Below are 19,818 nucleotides of genomic sequence, written 5' to 3'. Positions count from 1 at the left end.
TGTTGTGGCTCGGGAGTGCAAAGGTAGGAGCCTTATCAGCAGGATACGGAGCTGCTCCCCGTAAACACACCTGCGCTTTCGGCACCAGCGGGGGCAGCCGCCCGTGCCGGGCGCGGCTCCGGGACCTCCCCCAGTCCTGCCCAAAGGTTGTTTGATGTCACAGCGTGCCGTGTGCCCCGGCTCTCCCAGGCGAGGATTTGAGAGGTGTGGAAAGCGCTGCGCTGCCGAGCCACCGTTTCCTGATTGCACACACTTCCCAATGACACCTGCGGGCGGCTGATAAGAGGCGCTGACTGGAAATAACGCCGCGGAGGCACTTTTGTGTCCAACGAGCGGCTGTCAATGAATCACTAAATCACTGAAACACTGAATAGCTGGGGTTGGAAGGGACCTCTGGAGATCGTCCAGTCCAGCTCTCTTCCAAGACACGGTTACCCGGAGCAGGTGACACAGGGACGCGTCCAGGTGGGTTTGGGATGTCTCCAGAAAGGGAGACTCCACGACTCTCTGGGCAGCAAAGAAGAGGAAAATGGGAAAAATATTCTCCCGCTCTGCTGTCATGTGCCATGGAAAACTCCACTTGTGTCCATCAGAACTCTCCTTAAAACACTCCTCTGACAGTCCGAGTACCACAGACAATGCTCCAGAGTCCGGGGCTGGTTCCCTGCTCCTGCCCAGGCACCTGCTCCGCCTGCGACGGCGGCCGACATCCCCAGGGTGACCCCGCAAGGCAATTTTCGATCCTGTCCTCGGCTGGCACCAGACGGACCAGTCCGGAATGGGGGAATGGGCAAATATGGGTGTTTTGTGTGTTTTGGGATTCTGTGTCGGTCACCATGGCTCGTGTCCCGGGCCGGGGGTCTCCTGTGTGTGAGGGGAGGGCGTTCCCAGCCCGGGCATGCGGCACCACCCCAGGTCACAGCACCGTGCCCCGGACTGTCCGGCAGCCCCGGGGCCCTTCCCCGGGCAGCGGGGGCGGAGCGCTGACCCCGGCCGGGAGCGGAGCGGCCGTGGCGCACCCCCGGCCCCGCCCCGGCCCCGCGGGGTCGGGCCTGCCCTGCCCGGCCCGGGGGCGGGGCCGCGGGGCCGCCCCGGTGCGGCGGGGCCCGGCCCGCAGAGCCCCAGCGCCGCCGCCATGAGCAGCGCGGAGCCGCCGCTCGGCGCCGGGCCGCGGGCAGCGCCCGCCTGGCAGCGGGAGATCCTGGAGCGCAAGCGGGCCAAGCTGGCCGGGGCGGGCGGCGAGCCCGAGCCCCCGGCCGGGGAGCGGCTGGTGGTGGCGGAGAGCCTGGGCCCGCTCCGCGAGAACCCCTTCATGCGGCTGGAGAGCGAGCGGCGCCGGCTGCGGCAGGGGCGGCCCGGGCCCGGCGGCGCGCCGCGGCCCCTGCAGCAGCTGCTGGACCTGTACAGCGCCGTGCCCGGCATCCGCACCATCCGCGCCGACAACATCCTCATCATCGAGTCCCGCACCGACCCCGCCGCCTGCTTCGCCGCGGGGGACGCGCCGCCCGCCCGCCGCCGGGATCCGGCCGGCACCGACCCGCTGCGGGAACTGCTGGCCCGGCGCGGCGCCGCGCTCGCCGAGATCCGCGCCGACCAGGTCGTCATCTACGAGACGGCCGAGCCGCCGGAGCCGCCCGAGGCGGCCGAGCCGGGCACCGTCAGCCGCCTCCTGGAGAAGTTCGGGCAGCGGCCGCGGGGCCGCCGTCGCCGCGTTGGGGACGCGCTGACCGGGACCGGCGGGGTCGCGGCTCCGCCGCAGGTGGGACCGGGCGCTTCCCGGGCCGCTCCGCCCGCTCCGCCCGCGGGGCCCGGCGCTCCCCCGCCCCTCCAGAAGGGACCCGGCTTCCCCCGGCCAAAGCCGGGACCGGCATCTCCGCCGGCGGTCCCGACCACTCCTCCGCCGCTGCCGGCTCCCCCCCGAGCTGCCACCCCCCCAGCGGTGCCGGTGGCCCCCCAGCCTACGGTCCTGCAGCCAGCTCCCCCCCGGGCAGTCACCCCTCCGCCCGCGGCCCCTCCACGGGCTGCCACTCCCCCGCCCACGGTTTCCCCTCGGGCTGTCACACCCCAGCCAGCGGCACCTCCCCGGGCTGTCACCCCCCGGCCCGCATCCCCTCCCCGGGCTGTCACCCCCCGGCCCGCATCCCCTCCCCGGGCTGTCACTCCCCAGCCCGCACCACCTCCTCGGGCTGTCACCCCACAGCCCGTGCCCCCCCAGCCCACCCCGGCTCCCCCCCAGGCTGCAGCCCCCCAGGCGGTCCCAGCTGCCCCCAAGGCTGCGGCCCCTCAGGCCAACTGCTTTCTCCACAAGATCAGCTCCAACTCCTTCACGGTCACACCCCGGGGGCAGCTCCCCAGCGCCCGCGTCCCCGAGCCCGGTGCTGTCCCCGCCGGCCGCCCCGCAACGCCCAAGGGGCCACCAGTGCCATCCACCAGCCCTTCCCATGCCAGAGCCAACGCCAGGAGGCCAAAGCCGGAGGAGGCCGAAGTGGCCGTGTCGCCCCTGCCCAGTGCCAGTCCGGCCCCCAGTGCCACCGGCGCCGTTCGGCCGCTCTCCGCCTCAGCCCCCCGGGCCGGGGACTCCTTCGAAATCCTCCCGGCCCCCAAGCCCGACTTGGCGGCCATCCCAGCCCACGACCTGCAGGCACAGGCTCTGGCCAAGCTGCGCCTCAATTCGCGCAATTCTTTCGTGTTCGTGCCCCGCCGGGAGGGCAGCCCGGCTCGGCCGCCGGCCCAGATTGCCAGGCCAGGGCCACCGCCACCGCCCTCGGAGGAGAAGGCACCCAAGGAGCCCCCGAGGGCTTCCGCCCCGGAGCAGGAAGAGCCCATCACTTCCCCAGCGGCGCCTCTGGATCCCTCGGTACCTGTGACTTACATCGATGACATTGTGGAGCCGGACGGCGGGGAGCCGCTTCCCAGGGCTGGCCCGGCTGCGAGGACGGGGAGCTTGGCGGATCAGCCTGGAGGAGCTGGCCCTGACCTGGAGATGGAGTTTTCCTCCGTGCCCCTCTACAGGCCACACTCTGCCCCCCAGCAGAGGGGAGGCAGCACCTTCACTGTTGTGCCCAAAAGGAAGCCCGTGGCTCCAGGGCTGCAGGCTGATGCCAGCGGAAGGCCACAGCGGGAGGAAGAGGAGGAGGAGGAGGAGAGCAAAGGAAGAGGCAAAGCCGTGGAGAACGCTGATGGGCCCCAAGTGGGGATATCCCATAAAAAGCGCTACCCCACGGTGAACGAGATTGAAGTGATCGGGGGGTACCTGTCCCTGGAGAGGTCCTGCATGAGCAAGACGGGCTCGCGCCGCAAGAAGGTAAGCGGCTGTGCTCAGCAGGCAGGCTGCACCTGGCCCGCTGCTGCTTTGGGTTTGGCTTCTCATGAGGCACCCCTGGGAACACGGGCAGTGCCAGAGGCTGCCCTCAGAGCTGGCTGAAGAGGGGGTAAAATGGACTCAGAAGTGAAGCCTTGGGGCTGGTGGAAAACAGGAGAGGGAAGGTGGAACTCCACCACATTCATGTGAAGGATATTTCAGAATGGTGAGGAAGGAACCAGGGATTAATATTTCTCATGGTATCCAATATTAGGATAGTTTGCAACTCTTTGCAGGCCCAGTGTCTTGTTTGCTTTTTACCGTCTCCTGGAACTTTAAAAGGAGCCTGAGGACCACAGCTGGGAGATGGGACTTGTCATATTAAAGAGAATTTGTCCTCGGGGAGGGGGCACTGGGTGTTGTCCCACAAAGCAGCTGAGGGTGGGATATGCCCTGTGATAACTGCAGGGCCTCTCCCACCCCATTCTTTCTTGGAGATACGATAATGGAAAGTAAAGTATTTCAGGAATTTAGGAAATCAGGGGGAGGTTCATGGATTGAACAGCTGTGGGCTTGCCCTCCCTCTGCTCGCTGTGTCTGAGGGGTCGGACATGTTGAGCTGCCCGTGGTCACTTGGCATTGGCATCTTCCCCGCATTAGTGATCTATTGATAGAGGCTCAAGAATTAGGTCTCGATTAGGCAGAAAGAGATCAGCAAGAATTTAACTCCCATTGATAGGATTACACCACCTGCTCGTTCTGAATGTGCAGTTACAGCTCTGAAGATCCAAGACATGCTGATTGCTCCAAATGCCTTTGGAGTGAGTGAATGCCAGATTTTCTCACGCCTTGGGGAGTAGTGTAGATCCTTGTGAGCCCTAAATTGAGAATTAATCTTTGTAGGCCTTGGTGAAATGCATCTGGACATGATAAGGGGAGTGGGGGACAGTTGTTTGGCTCTGACACCTTTTTCCATAGTGGGAATTGTTGGACATTTCCGTTACCCAAATGAAGGTAGATAACTGAGGGACTGAATGCACATGGGTGCCTGAGGCGCTGAGCATTATCATTTGAGGAAATCTTTGAGCAGGATGCATCTCATTTGAAGGGAGGCAGGGAGTGCTGCTTCCCTGGCTTAATGCTGTCAAATTCCTCCCTCAGCACACCAAGCCTGTGGTAATTTGATGGTGACTAATGCAGGGAGCAAGTCTGGAGCATCTTGAGACCCAGAACAAGCAAATGAGCAGGAGTGTTGATTCTTGCTCAGTGCTTCTGAAGTTTTCCTTGTTTTTCTACAGGGAAATGCTTGGTCAGACTGGAATTGTTCTGCTGCTTAAACACCTGCTGGCTTGCACTTATTGCAGCTGTTTTGACTCTGTTCAGGTTCAATTTGGGGTCTTAGTTGGATTAAAACCAAATCAGGTGTGTGGTGTAAATGCTGAAAATACAGCATGTTATACAGTTGTGAGTGCTCTTAGGATGGGGCAGAGGACACACAGGGATCTTGTCCTCTTATGGGATCATCATATTTGGGCAAGCCCTACTTCTGATGGAGCTGAGTTTTCTGATCAGGGGATGCTGTTGGGGCACAAAGAACAAAGCCTCAAGTAAAACAAATTAAATGGTGCACAGTGGAAGGTGTCCTTAATAGTACAAAAAAGAGGGAGATGAGCACAAGTCCAATGCAGTGACTGAATTGGTTTTTGGTTGGTCAAACCCAGAGAAGTCGTGGCATGTCCTGCCTTGGAGCTGTCTGAAACTGGCCAGGGGAAAGCTTTGAGCGACTGGCAGGTCTGTCCTGCTTAAGGCAGGAGTTTGGGCAAGGACCTCCAGAGGACTTTTCCCAGCCTAAAATTTTGTGTGATAGTGGTTAACTACTGTTTTGTGTGTCAGTGGTGGATTTGTGTGACATTGGGCAGGTCATGGAACTTCTCTGCCCCTGTTCTTATCAGCTTTAGAGCATTGACTGCCCTGCTGTGCAGCTGAGGTGCCAAATACTGCCAGGTGCACACACAGCTGCTCCATAAGAGCTGTATGTGGGGTTGTCCTGCAGGAGAACTTGGGTAAACATTTGGTTTTTGAGAGGAGATTAAAAGGCAAAGGAGGAACTGCCTGTTATATTTGTAGAACTCAGGAAGCTGAAACAAATAGGAACCCTTTTAAAGTAAGATGAAGCTGAAGGAAAGTAGTCAAGTTAAAAGTTTCTGGGTGAAGTTAAATGTGGTATGGGAGAAACACCCATTTTTCTTTCAGTTCCCTTCCTGCTCAAAGTCAAGCACAGAAAATGACTTTGTAGCCAGGATCTAGAAGATGCTGATGGTGGAAAAATGGAAAGATTTCTGTTTACTCTTGACCTAGAGGATGTTTGTGGCTTTTACTCTGGGTAATAAGGCTGAGTGTTGATGCCTGAAAAGGAAGGAGCTCATATTAAGATGCATTCCTTGGTTTCTTCCCAAGAGATCACTCTGTGTCTCCAAGGCAACCAGCCAAAAACAAGAGTTCTGTTTTGTAGCTGTGTCGGGGTTTTCAGAAACTTGATTTTGGCCTGAATTGGGCAGAAACAGACTGTTCTTGTGAGCTGGGAGCTACAGTTGTTTGTTAAAACCAATCCCCTTTCTCTTTTGGGGTGTCAAAACCTGATGCTGATTTTAGTGAGCAGCTTCCTGTGTCTTTTGGGGTGAACAAACCCTTCTTGTGTTAAGCATCTTCCTTTCCAAACCTTGCTTTTGAAAAGTCTTTAATTATGTTCCATACTCAAGAAAGTAGCATTTAGTGAAACTTCAAGAACTTGGAAAAGTTTAACTGTTTGCTGATGCCCAGCAGGAATCTGGGAGATCAACAGCAGGTCAGCACACCTGGAAATGCTGTGGATCAATGGGTGTCTGTGCAGTCAGGGGTAATATTTGGAAGGAAGGTCCTGCCAGTTGGACCCCGCTGTTCTCTGAGATGCAAATGCTGTTTTTCTTCAAATGTAGAAATTCAGCCTCCCTTTTCCATCCCCATGTCTGGCCACTGATTGCCTGACTGTGGTAGAGGAGCCAGCAAAATGGAGCTGACGTGGTCCCTGTTCTCTGATCCACATCCTCCGTGGCTTTTTGGGAGGGTGGCTGGGACAGGCTGGCAGTGGGTTCCAGCACTGCTTTGCACAGAAGGAGCTCCAGCCCCTGCTCCTGGCTGCTGACAGTGGCTCTAGGACTTGACACTTGGCTGTGGCCTGAGGGATGCTGCTGCTTCAAGGTCTTTCAGGATAAACAGCTTTATTGCTCCTTCCAGACCTTCAGATATGTGAAGCAGCTGTTACTTTGGGGGTTGGAGATGGAGATTGGTGAGGGAGAGGAAGATGATGTACTGGAAATAAAAATCTGTTCCCAGCTCTGTTGTGGAGCTGCTGTGGGGGGACAGGGGCTGTGAAGGTCAGAGTGGGGCTGTGTGTGATGGGATACATCAGGGTCTGCAGGTAGAGGGCAGAGTGCCAGCCCTGCTCACCCTGGAGCTGGAGCTCCTGTGCTCCTGGAGGGGTTCAGGTGCCCTTCAAGTCTGTTCATCTGCTCCAGGGCTGTTTTGAGACCTCTCCAGGCAGTACCAACAGCCGTTCAGATAAAGCAGTGGGGGTGGGACTCAGACTGAGAAGTGTGTTTGCAGCTCCAAAGGGATGTGCCAGGAGCTGCTGGGCAGCTGCTGGAGGAGCTGGCCGAGCTCTCAGAGAGGACAGGATACATGTGCAGGGGTGGAAGGAGACCTACTGACCTTTATTCTAAACTGGGAGTGGGGCAGAGGATGCAGCACACTGTTGTTGACCTCTGCTCAGGGCTCCTCTTTGTTATTGCAGAGAAGTAAAGGCATTTCAGCAGTGCCAGGAGGAAGGGAAGGCTTTGCTGCAGGATGTGGGTCTTTGAGATCACAGAGGATAAAGGCTTGCTCATCTGAGCTGACAAGAGTCAGTGATGGTTTGCTAGAATTACATCCAATAAAGTTGTTGGCAAGATAGAAATCTGGGTTTCTGCAGAACATGTGGTTGGCATGTTGGAGTGAGAGCTGGGGAAGGACAGAGCACTGCAGAGCCAGCTGGGCTCCCTGAGAGCAGTCACTGGCTTTGGGCTTCAGGCTCTCCTCTTGTTGGAGGCTGGACTCTGCCCTGACCCTGCTCCTTCAGTGTGTCACTCCTGCAGTGCATCCCGAGTGTTTTCCTCTCCAGGATCCAGTACCTCTGGAGATCCTGCAGGGAAGGTGAATGAGTTCTGGCCAGGCCACCCAAAGTCTTGTGAATAATAGGACCTGAGAGCCAACAGACACCAGGTTGTTGATGGATTTAATGTTTTGTGCTTGTCACAGCTGGCAGTTTGCCGTGTGCTGGCAGGCGAGTCACAGCCCAGTGTGAGCAGGGATTACAGGAACTAGGCTGGTGGGATCCAAACAGTTGGAGTCTAAAGCTAAATTGCCTTCAAAGATGTTCAGCCTGAACTTCAAAAAGTTCCAGCTTACATAAAGTTTAGCATGGTCCATGTCCTAATCTTTTGAGCTGCGTAATGCCTGAATGTGGCTTCCAAATTCCCACTTAAAAGTCTATCAAAAATTATTTTAAATACCCTCAGTTTTGATCATTGGCAGCAGCTTTGTTGGTCTAACCTGCTGAACTCCTTGTTCTGTAGTTTTCCATCTGTTTAATTCTGCTGGAGATGGTCTCCTTTGAGAACCAGGTGTAGGCTTGGGATGCTGGTAGGGATCAACATTTCCAGCTGTTGCCCGGGCCTGTTTGGAGCAAGTCTGCACAGTGTGGAGTCTAAATACTGATGGCTGCCTGAAGTGTTTTTTTGCACAAGTAAATTAACCAAAACACAAGTAAACTAATCTGGTGGTAGAAGAAGAAACCTCTGCAAAAATCCCTTTGATTATGTCATTTCTGTGTTTTGGAGGGGTCAGGGCAGAGATTTGTGTTCTTTAGCTCTTGGAGAACTGCGAGTTCCTGTTCTGTTTTCTGTCTCTGGCTGTGCTCTGCTGGGGCAGATTCATCTGCCACCTTTAAGGAGGGGCCATGGCTGTATCTGACATGGATGTATTGCATTTTTAGGAGATGAGGTCAGCAGTGATAAGTCATGCTCAGGAAATAAGTGTCTTGGATGATGAAGTGCAGTCCCTCCCCTGCGGAGATGATCTCCATTATCTGTCAGATAGCAGCGGGCTCTTTCACCCAAGCAGGGCCATTTTCCTGCCCTTTGCTAATTCCACTGATTTTTTTTCTGTGGAGTTGATGGCTGAAGACTAGAAATCAGAATTTGTTGCAGTTACAGCTTTGAAACCACTTCACAAGCTGTCCCTGAGGCTGTCAGTGGGGCAGAGGGTGGTTTTTTTTGTTTCCCCACTGCATGCCAGCACCTTGAAGTGCTGAGACTTCGTTGTATGAAACCCTGGCAGAGCAGATTAATCAGATTTATCTCATCTCTGTAGTGGGAAACTTTCTGTGACTGAGGCTCTGCACGGTCTCACCAGTCCCATGCTTCTTCTCATTCTGCACTGACAGTCTGAGCTGGTCCCAAATTCCCCTGGTTCTCTTGTCCCCATGTCCTGCCTGCTGCTGTCAGCACTGCAGGGACAGAAGGGCTAAAATAGAAACTTACGCAAATAAGAGCCGAGCCTGGCTTTGAAGCTGGTTAGGACGTGCCCAGGGCTCAGCCTGCCCCAGAGCTTGAGAGAAGATTTGAAGTACTTTGTGCTCTGAACTCTAATCACGAGGATTACAGTTAACGTTTTCCTAATCAGTTTCCCTAATCTGTGGACCAGATTGCAGATGGTTTATCATTTCCCTCTGTCTCAAGGCTTCAGTTTGTTTTGGGTTTGGGTTTTCCTTCCCACTCTGGTTTTTCCAGTACATGGTCATAGTGTTCTGAGAAGAGCAGAGAAAGGACACTGGGGTGGCTGGGGCAGGAGTCCTGCTGCTCTGTGTTATGTGTGGGCAACAGTAGGGAAAATTAAAATATTTAGTTTCTGGGTGCAGTGGCAGTAAAGAAAATCTGCATAAGAGCTGTTGCAGCTCACCTCAGGGGTTGTGCTCACCCCCCTCCTAAGTGAAACCTGAATTTAAAACCTGTTTACAACCCAGACTCTTCCAGTGTCTGCAGCAGTCTGTGGGGCTGGGAGGATATCCCTGTTTGCCAGTCTGTGTAGGAAGAGTCACATGAAGTGTCTGTATCACACAGAGCAACTTCACAAACATCCTGGGAAAATCTGAGCTGGAGGAGCTCAGTGCTGATGTTTTCTGAAAAGTGCCCTTCGGATGATCTTGAGAACTTGGCAGGATGGAGCTGCTGCTTTGTGGGCAGTGCAAGAATGTAGGAAATATCTCAGACAAAACACTTGTGTGTGTAGGGAAATGGTGTCGCTTGCAGCCGGTGAAAATGCAGCTCTGAGGGCAAATCCCTGAGGCTCCTGGTGAACCTGCTGCACTTGCTTCTCATCAAGGATGCACGTTAAAAGAGAGGGAAAGGGTAAGAGAGACATGAACTCTGTTGTGCAGGTGATACTGCTCACATCATGGGAGCCTTTAGGTCCTGAATGAGCTCTTTGACAGGATGGGAAGAAATTCAGCTCCCAGCCTCTCTCTATTTCCCATGGAGCATCATCCCATTCCAGCACCAAACCCAGGTATTTTTGTGAGCTGCTCTGGGCAGTCTGGGTTGCACAGAAATGTTTGTGGGTGGCAGCTCCCAGCGCTGCACCTCGTTGTAGCTACAAATGGGCTGCTCAGAGCTGCCTGTGAAATCCTCTGCTGTTTGCTCTGTGTGGTTTTTATGAGGACACCAACTCTTGATACTAATTGTACCTTGATTATCCTGCTCCCTTTGTGTATTCAGATGAGATTTGTTTCATACTAGTAGGGAGATTTGTCTGGTTCTTAGGGGCCAAGTAACTTGTGAATTCTTGTTAAGCTGTGGGAGGCTCTGGCTCCTCTGCCTGCAGATGTGAGGAGGAATAAAGGGCTCTCAGGGTGAATGGCTGCTCTGTGCCCTGGCACACTGGGGCTCCAGCTGTGTTTTTGTGGGCACTGGGATCTCCCCTTGTCCTGCTCAGTGAAAGGAAGAGTTAACCAAGCCACCTGCCCCACATGCTCTCGGGGCTGTCCCTACTCTGTCACTTCTCATCAGGAATTTGAAACTTGCCCGTGTCTTGCACAAGGAGTTTAATATTTCGAATCTCCATGCATTGCTCCTATCTGCCATGTGCTTCAGCATATTGATTACACAGAGCTGGCTTTGTGGGTTGCCTTGTAAATGGAGACTTTCTTGTTTTGCCTTGTGGCTTGGGAGCTGGGATGTGATCCTGGAGGAAATGTCTCCTTTGCCAGCCACACAGGGCTTCCCTGACGTGCTCCTGCTGTAAATCTTTAGTGCTCTTAGCTCTACTCAGTAACTCACTGAGGTGCAGCTAATGGCTGAGCAAAAGTCAGACACTCACAAGAAACACTTCCTGGAAAATCATGATCAAGTGATTCTGTGGGGTCACAGCCAACTCCAGTTCCCCAAAGCTTTTCTTTTTGTACAGAATAACAGAAAAGTACATTTCTGAACTGCCATCTTCAGTTTTCTGGGCATACTTAGAATGCTTCAGCCACAGCAGTACAGGCTTAATCTGATATAGGAACCAAGCCTCAAGTCCCCTCTGTTCCTAGGGATACTTGTCAGGGAAAAACCCTTTCTTTCTGTGTCAAGGAAGGGCTTTAGAGGCACAAAAGCTCCTTATCTTCTGGATGATAGCAAATGCCTTGATGATGTGCTGGTGCTTCTGCAGTCACCACGGTACTGTTTCAGGCTGCCCACATAGTTTGTGCCTGGAGTTATTCAACAATTTGGGCTGACACATGACTGTTTTCAGAACAAGTACAGACACATAGACAAGTTCATTGCTAACTCCAAAAAAATGGCTCATTTTCCCAAAAATCCTTTATCTAAAAGTTTCTTTTAAAGGAAGCTGTCTAGATCATTGACTGCAGGCTACTGTGAAAAAAACTGAAGGTCTTCCCTGCAGAGGTTTGGAATTTATGAACTGCTTTTCTGTCTCCTTTTACTAAATCTGCTGCTCTGTGGGACTGGTCAGATGGAAAGAGCAGGGTAAACCCTTTGGGGATCTTTGTTCACCATAAAATCTCTGCTTCTACTGGGATAGAAGGGAGCTGGGAGGTTGTTCTGTGTTAGAATCTCCTCTTTCTACAGGTCCTGAGCCTCCACCCACCAACCCAATGGGTTTGGAGTTGGAGCTTTTCTGCCCTGCTCAGGGCTGTTTGCAGCCTTCCCTGGGATGCTCTGTGTGCACAGACTTGCTGACACTCCCAGCTGGCTGCAGTTTCAGGTATCAGGTGTGATGTCTTGTGCTTTCTTCTTCTTGACCAATCTTTAGCTAACCAGTGCAGCAGCAAATGTGCCTGGATGTGAGGTGGCACAGGAGCACAAGGTTGTTCAGAACACTCTTTTTGTGTGTGTTTGATCTCTGAGATGTCGACCCCTGCTTTGTGTTCGTGCTGGATTGTTCACCCTTCCTGCAGATACCAGCCAAGCCCTCATGTGATGCTGAGAGGATGCAACTTCCTTGTGGGGGGAGAGGAGGGGCAGACACCAATCTCTGCTCCCTGGGACAGGGACAGGAGCCAGGGAACGGCTGGAGCTGGGCCAGGGCAGGCTCAGGCTGGAGCTCAGGGCAAGGTTCTTCCCCCAGAGGGTGCTGGGCACTGCCCAGGCTCCCCAGGGAATGGGCACGGCCCCGAGGCTGCCAGAGCTCCAGGAGCGTTTGGACAGCCCTGCCAGGGATGGACAGGCTGGGATTGTTGGGGGGTCTGGGCAGGGACAGGGGCTGGATCCTGGTGGGTCCCTTCCAGCTCAGCTTATTCTGTGATCCTGTAATAGATCAGGTGTGAAAAGCTGCTTTAAGTCACACCCAGCAGCACCTGGCAGCCCCTACATGTCCTGGTGAGTCAATGCAGCCCCTGGGTTTGTCACTTGGGAATTATTGAGGACAGAGAATGATTAGAGGAAAATCAGTACATGAAGAGGACAGGTCTTGATCCCTGGTGCTGCTCAGCTGTTTGGATCTGGTGAGGCACTTGGTGGATTGGGATGTGCTGGAGGTGCTGTGGGATGGCAGCAGGGCAGGGATGGAGCCCAGCTTGTGCTTCAGCACTTGCCATCCCATCCTGCTCCTCACGGGCAGAGCAGGGATGGCAACTCTGGCAGGAGCCCTGGGTTTGGGAGATGGGAGCCACTCACAGGGAAGGGAGATGGGCTCAGTCCTTCTCAGCCCCCTCTTCTGGGCTGCTGTGATGGGGATCAAATGCTGACTTGGATTCTCTCTGCTGGAATATAATTATTGGATGATTTGATTATTTTAATGCCTTGAACAATTACTTTTTCCTGACTGTTACAAGATGAGGATTTGGATTGCCAAAGAGGTTTCAGTTTAAAAGGTGTAAACACCCTACTTACCACTTTGGCTTTGGCTCATCAAGCAAGCAGCAAATGTAATAATGGGTGGAGAAGAGAAAAGCCGAAGTAAGGAGATTCCTTCTGAAGCTGAGGATGCAGATTAACCCCTGGAGACATCCAGAGAGGTCCCAGGTGTGTGAGAAGCCTTTGGCTCTCTGCTCTGCCATTATTACTGCCTTGCAGACTTTCTCATCTCCTTTTCAGAGGTGAGGTGGCTGCTGACTTGCCATTGCTCATGTTGTAGGTTGGGTTCTATAAATCAGTTTGGTTTTTTTTAAATAAATCTCTGTATATGGGAGCTCTTTGGTTGCTGGTCTGGGTGCAGCCTGAGTCCTGACAGCCTGACACAAGATTGACTTCCCTTTTCTAAGTGAGATCTTCATGACTACTCAGATTTACGCTTTATTAGGCAATATTTGCCCAGGCTTTTCTTTCCTGGATCTCCTATTACTCATTACTGTTCAAATCCTAGCAAATAAATAAATGATTTTTGCTATGGCAACAAGAACCTATTGGTTGAAGAGCACAATATTTCCTGAAAAGCCTGCTTTATTCTTTCCAGTGTGTCTGATTGCCGGGCAGAGTATTTATATATTTTTTATATATTTATATATATATGTATATATGGGTTTGGGTTGGACCCTAGGTTTGTGACAGCTATGGGTGAAGCCTCCAGCTGAACAAAGAGTGACAAATCCCTGCAAACATCCACAGCTGAAGGGTGCAGAATTCTTCCTTGCCACAACTGGCAGCTGCTGCTGGGGCAGGACCAGGGGAAGCAGTGCTGAGACAGGCTGAGCAGAGGCCTCTGGCTGGGCTCCAGCCAGCTTGGCTCTGCTGGGACACACTTTTCTTCTAAAGAAACGTCCCCTGTTGCCTTTTGTGTTCCCATAAAGGTCTGTGGTCTGGCAAGGCACTGCTGGCTGTGCAAACCTGTTGTCTGTGCCATGACTGGGCTCTTGGTTTTCCTTTCTAGCTGGTTCCTGGGACTGAAGCTGCCTGTGCTCCTTGCACACAGCACTCACTTGTGCTCTGTAGCCACTCACAGCATTTCTCTGCCTTTCTCTGCCCCGTGTGTCCCCTGGGTTTGCCTGAATGCTTCACCCTCCCTGTTCTGTTGGGTCAAGCAGAGCTGCTTTGTGCTTCCCTGAAACCCCATTGTGCTTAGAGAGGGGAGCTCTGGTACTGCCACAGCAGGTTTTGGGGTTTGGGGCTCTCTCCCCACAGGCAGGGCTGACTGAGTGTCCCAGGGTCCATCCTGTGCCAGTGCCTGGTTGTGCCTCGTGTTTGCTCTGCCTGGGTGTGCCCAGGGCTTCATTGCAGCAGCCTTGGGGCTCTGCTGGGAGCAGGGGCTGGGATCTGCTGTAGGGCAGCTCGGTGTGGTTTGGGGAGCTGGTGTCACCGTGTCCCTGTGCCACACACCACTGCCTGTGTGAGCCTTGCAGGTGATCCTGGCCCCAGCTGTGCCCTGGGTGCCAGGGCTGACTCTGTGTGAAGGGCTCCAGCATTGCCCCCTGCCTGAATTGGTTGTGGAGAGTGGGAGATGTTGAGTTTGGGGCTGTTGGTGCTGTCTCTGGGCTCTGTGTGGGGTGTGGGTGTCTCCAGGCCATTTCTGCTCCATTCTGCTCTTTGGATTTCTCCCTGATGAGGCTGTTTTCTCCTCCTGCACTGCATGCACCTTTGGTCCAAACTGGACTCAGAGTCATTTTTCTTAGCGATTTCCTCCAGATAGGAGAAAACCAGGAACATTTAACTCTGTCTCCCAAGCTTAAATTCTAACCCCCAAGGCATATCTCTCCTGTCTGCTTTGTTTTCCATGTTTAGCCAAGTACTTCTTGCCCTTCAGTGCCATTGGCTTGTGTGCAGTTTCTGGTTCTGGGATAGCTCCTGGAGCCCTGGGCACGTCTACCCTCGTGGCCTCTGTGCCTGGCAGTGTGGCTCATCCCCACAGGACAGACACCACATTGTGAGCAGTGACAGCCTGGCTCGGATCAGGGAGCATCTAGGTCAGCAGCAGGGATGGGAAAATCAGGGAGCAGCAAGTGGGATGCTCTCAGCTTCAGGACCATTTAATTCCAACCCCTTTTCTCTGAAATAGAATCACTCTTCTCCTCGTGTGTCATTTGGGGTGACTCAGAGTGACTGGGGCTGGGGCAGAGAATGGGGAAAGGCAGCTGGTTCCCTCCATGCAGTTTCCACCCTGCCTTCTCCTGGGAGCAGGGAAGGGAGCCAGCCTGTGTCCAAGGTCCATCCTGCCCTGGGGCAGTGACACAGAGCTCCAGCTGTGGGTTTGCAGTGTGGAGGAGCTGCAGCTGCTCCCTCTGTTACCCAGATTCGAACTAAGCTCCCCTCCTGCTTTGCTAAAAAGCAGCAGTGAAATGCTCCCTGTCCTGCTCTGATCCCTGCAGAGCTCCAGGGCCCCTGTGCATGGGCAGCACAGGTGACCTGCTGGCAGCTCTGGCCCTTGGGGACATCCAGGTGTGACACTGGCAGCCCCTAACAGTGTCACTCCAGTGCTCTGACTGCTGCTGTGACAGGGAATGGGTGCACCTGGGCAGTGTGGTACTTGAGGGCTGCTTGGGGCCAGGTGCCACTTGCCAGCCTCTGGGGATTTTCTGTATGACAGAAATATGGGATAAATGCGCTGCACTTGCCCCTGGCCAGTCATTACAGAGTATCTGGAGAGATTAGAACCATCGGGCTCCTGCCACCTGTCACAAGCTGCCACGTCCTTTCCATTCTGTTCATAACCCCATTAGCTGAATTTTAATTGTATTTAGAAGTAAAGGGATCACAACACCCTTTTAGACAGCTGCTCCTGAACCTTGAACTGTGTTGGCTAAATACTTCCCTAGTTTTGGCATGAACATACTCCTGGCAAGCTTATCCTCCTTGTTTGTCTGCTGGCATCAGCAGTTCTCTGCTCCTTGGTGGTTATTTTCTGGAGTACTTACAAAGAGCTGTTATGCTTTTTTCCAACTTCACTTTTGCTGGTGTGAAGTTTTTGCCAGTGAATCTCCTCTGTACCTGTTGAGGTGAGCTGTAACCAGATCCCTGGAGCACAGCAGTAGATAATGATTAGTTCAGGTAGGGCTGCAAGGGAACAAAAACCTTCCCTCAGCTTTTCTTTTCAGCTTGGACAAGCACATCTGGAGTTACTTCCATCATCTGCTGGTGTTAGAGGGAGGAGAGAGCCAGGCAGTCCCTATTTCCAGCAGAAATGCCTTCCTTCATTCCTGCTTTATTTAAGCAGCATTGTAATGATGATTACAGTTCTGTAGCCAATCCCAAATTTTCTTCCTCAGGTATTCACAGGTGATGAACTTCTCTTAGTGCAAGGTTTGCTCTTAAACAGGATTCCATTTTTAGTGTTTTTGCTCTCTAGTTTTCTTCATGATCATAAAATTCTGGTTAGCCCTTGATGAACTCTTGTGTTTGAGTCACTTTCATTTCTCAGTCTCCTAGTTACTGTGGAAAGGTCCTTAGTGACAATACTAGATAAAATTGGTTTCAAACCAGAACCTTTAAGGCCTCCCCCTTGTCAAGTATTTTCCCTGTCTGCTACCAGCTGTTACCATCTTTCCTTTAGCTGCCTCCTTCTTCTCACTCCTGGTTTTAAGCCCCGTTTAATGCAGCTTAAATAGCTCTTTGCCAAAATGTCCTCTCAAGCCTGGAGTCCTGATCATGGATGTTTCTGTTTTCTGGAGCTTGGATACACAAAGGAGTTGCCAGGAATTAGCAGTGCCACCTTTCCAACATGTGGATGCTTTCCTGCTTGTGTCTCCCATGAGAGGCATGGTGCCGTGGTGGCAGCTCCCCAGTGTGAGGTGCTGGCAGAGGGCACAGAGATACTCCAGCCCCCTGGGCTCCTGCCTCCATGCCATCCATTTGGCTCTGCCTTTGGGGTTTCCCTCAGCGTGGCAAGAGATCCACCAAGGCACTTGGGGAGGGACTGGGGGATCTGCAGTGGCTGCTTTAAACCAGGGGCAGCCCTGGCATGTGCAGTGGTCTGTACCAGAGCCAGCGTGGGGATCAGTGGGTTCTTGTGCTTCTCTCTGATAATTCTCCTTTGCTGTTGCCCAGATGAAGATCTCTTTCAACGAGACAAGTTTGCAGACCATGTTTGAGTACCCCTCAGAGAGCTCCCTGGCGGAAGAAGATGAGGAAGAGGAAGGACATGCTTCTGAAACAGAGGAGGAAAAATCTCGTACCTTTTACATTCCACGCCCAAACAGCACTTTGCATCCCAGTACTCCTAACTCAGGTGAGTGGGGCACTGTGTTGGGACCGTGGGGTTTCTGGTGGTGTCTGACATTTCCCACAGACTCTTAAGGGCTCCCCATGGGTGGAAATGCTAATGGAGCTGAACAGGGAGCTGCAGTTGGGCAGTTTCCAGGCTGTCTCTGCTGGGAGCCTGGTCCCACTTTGTTTTGGGGTGGTGAGGAATATTTACCTCATGTTTCTCCTTCCAGCAGATTTATCCAGCTACACCCCAAAGCACTCCGTGAAGTTCAGCGAGTGGCAGGAGCAGAAGTATGAGGGTCCTGCTGCAGAGGGGCCCCTCCCAAAGGAAGCTGATTCCCATGGGAACCAAGTCATGGTGAGGCTATAAATAAGCAACTCTTGTGCTCTCTTGTGGGGATGGGACAGGATATACCTTTCCCTGCACACCTGTGTTTGTGTTCCTGCCCAGAGAGCTGTCACTGCTCCCAAAGGGACCAACACACCAGCCCACTGCCACCACCACACCTGCCCCTCCTCAGCTGGGTGAAGGAGACTCAAGGCAGCTGGCACACCCTGTGCTCAGCACAGGAAAGATGGATCTGTTGGAACAAGTCCAAAGGAGGCCATGGAGATGCTCCGAGGGCTGGAGCCCCTCTGCTCTGGAGCCAGCCTGGGAGAGCTGGGGGTGCTCACCTGGGAAGAGAGGCTCCAGGGAGAGCTCAGAGCCCCTTCCAGTACCTAAAAACTGCTTATAAAAAACAGGGAGGGTTTTTTTTTTTTAACATGGGCAGGTGATAGGATAAGGGGGAACTGTTTTAAAGTAAAAGAGATTTAGATTAGATATTGGGAATAAATTGTTCCCTCTGATGGCAGTGAAGTATTGGCACAGGGTAGCTGCCACTGGATCCCTGGCAGTGTCCAAGGCCAGGTTGGATGGGGTTTGGATGAGATAATGGAATGTGCCCCTGCCCCTTGGTGGGAGGTTGGAGCAAGATGGGTTTTAAGATCCCTTCCAACCCAAACCATTGCAGGACTTTCTATACTCCAGGGCACGTTTGGAGGGGGGGGTAACTAAACACACCCAGTTATCCCGGGCAGGGTGCCAAGGCACCACCCAAGGGTGAGGGAGCTCCTCTGGGCCGGCTCTGACGGCAGCGCGGTGTCCCTGTGCTCTGCCCACAGCTCACCCCTGCGGAGAAGGGCGGGCTCTCGGATTTCAGCAGCGAGCCCGCGCTCTATTTCTGAGGCTGCTCCGCGGTGCTGCAGCAGCGGCTGCTGGGCAGGATGGGGCAGTGCAGCCGCTCTGGGCACACGGGAACCGCCACCGAAACGGCCCCAAAGCGCGGCCGTGCCCGCATCCTGCTGCCAAGGATGGACCAGACGCTCTCGGGCATCTTCGGAGAATATTTGCACTGGATTTTGGGACCGAATTACTGCTTTCAAGGCGTATGATTGATTCTGCCTGTGGCCTTGCATATTCCTTGTTCAAGATCAGCTGCCAGTTAGACAAGTGTGGGAAGGACATCTGGAATCCCGGGATGGATGTTGTGATTTTTCTCAGTGCCTGTCTGAGTCCAGGCACTGTGCAGAGTCTGCACAGCTCTTGCAACCCTTTTCCCCAGTGGAGAAGTGGAGCACTGGGCAGTTAGGTGGGTTCACAGCGTGCCTGTGATTTGACACATTGGGTATCAGTTTGGAAAACCACTGAAGGTTCATGATTTGTCCTTGGCATGTTTCCAGCTCTGGTTTCACTGAAACATCGTGGAATCCATGTGCCAGTTCCATGCTTATGGAGTTCACTGAACACCCTGAGGGAGGGATGGGAAGAGCAATGAATGCCTTTAGCTTTAGGTGTTATTTTTGCACCAATCAACAGAGAAATGTCCAGACTGCCTCGAGCTTCTTGAAGATTCCCAAACATTGGCCATAACTTTGGTCTGTCCTTCCCAACTCTGGCATCCAGTCTCTGGGAATTGCTGGTTATGCTCCACTTTGCCAGCTCCTCTTGTTGCTTTACTCCAGATCTGATTGATCTCTTTTTTGCTCCCTTCAAGCCACACTCTGTTCCTCTAATCAAAGCACGGGAGGGCAGTTTCACTCCTTTCTTCTGCAGAACTTGAACAAGGAATGTGGATTATTTTTGTATTTTCTAGCATTTTTATAGTTCTATTGTAATTGTTTAATGCAGCCAATATGCAAAGGAATCTGCTAGAATCTTCCATTCAAGTTTTCTACTACTGTAAACTCAGGGTCAAAATTGCACTCTGGAACAGATGGAGCAGTGCTGCTAATGTGATTTGTACTTTGGGATTAAAAGAGATGTGGTGAGAACAGGTCTGGCCTCTTTGGGATTTATGGAATGAGTGGTACCCCAATGTGGGGCATGATCCAAAGGAACAGGCTGGTATCTTTGATTAAATTTGATGGTTACTGGTTTGTCTATTATAGATGATGAATGTCTGTTCAAGTGACACTGGTCTGTGAACTGAAAATGCTCTGCATACCTTGCACTTGGCTTGGTGTCTGTAGTTGCAGCAAGGGAAAGTTGTTCTGCTGAAAAACACAGGAATAAATGTTAGAACATACCTACTTGTAGCTTCCCTTCTGCCCTGGGTGCCTAAATACTTATGGAAAGATAATGCAAAAAAAAAAAAAATTAGCTACTCAGTAGTTTGTTAAATGTTGGCTGGGGGGCCACAAAGAAACATTTTTCACCTCCTTGTCTGTTCCAAGCTAATTTGAGATCTGCTGCCTGTGTGACTTGCTGGGAGCAAGATGTGTCTGCAGTGCATCTGCCTGGGACATGACACAAGAACCATGGAGTTC

At 53.0% G+C, this 19,818-nt stretch overlaps 1 protein-coding gene across 1 annotated transcript; it reads left to right on the top strand.

Moving 5' to 3' along the window:
- The first annotated feature begins 1,135 nt into the window (after positions 1 to 1,135).
- Positions 1,136 to 19,325, top strand: TPRN (taperin). Its single transcript, XM_014880969.2, has 4 exons — positions 1,136 to 3,304; positions 16,852 to 17,032; positions 17,241 to 17,368; positions 18,175 to 19,325. The coding sequence occupies exons 1-4, from the start codon at positions 1,136 to 1,138 to the stop codon at positions 18,235 to 18,237; spliced, it is 2,541 nt and encodes an 846-aa protein (XP_014736455.2). The 3' UTR covers positions 18,238 to 19,325.
- Positions 19,326 to 19,818: the final 493 nt, after the last annotated feature.

The sequence above is a fragment of the Sturnus vulgaris genome, chromosome 22, assembly GCF_052056855.1.
Source record: "Sturnus vulgaris isolate bStuVul1 chromosome 22, bStuVul1.hap1, whole genome shotgun sequence".
NCBI classification, from domain to species: domain Eukaryota; kingdom Metazoa; phylum Chordata; class Aves; order Passeriformes; family Sturnidae; genus Sturnus; species Sturnus vulgaris.
The sequence above is the reverse complement of the archived record's forward strand: the minus strand, read 5'-3'. Positions and strand labels throughout refer to the sequence as shown.

Bases quoted from the DNA above. Each gene is read 5' to 3' on its own strand.
- TPRN (XM_014880969.2), top strand. From the start codon at position 1,136: ATGAGCAGCGCGGAGCCGCCGCTCGGCGCCGGGCCGCGGGCAGCGCCC. The intron at 3,305-16,851 runs GTAAGCGGCTGT...GCTGTTGCCCAG, and splicing joins CGGGCTCGCGCCGCAAGAAG to ATGAAGATCTCTTTCAACGA. The intron at 17,033-17,240 runs GTGAGTGGGGCA...TTCTCCTTCCAG, and splicing joins TCCCAGTACTCCTAACTCAG to CAGATTTATCCAGCTACACC.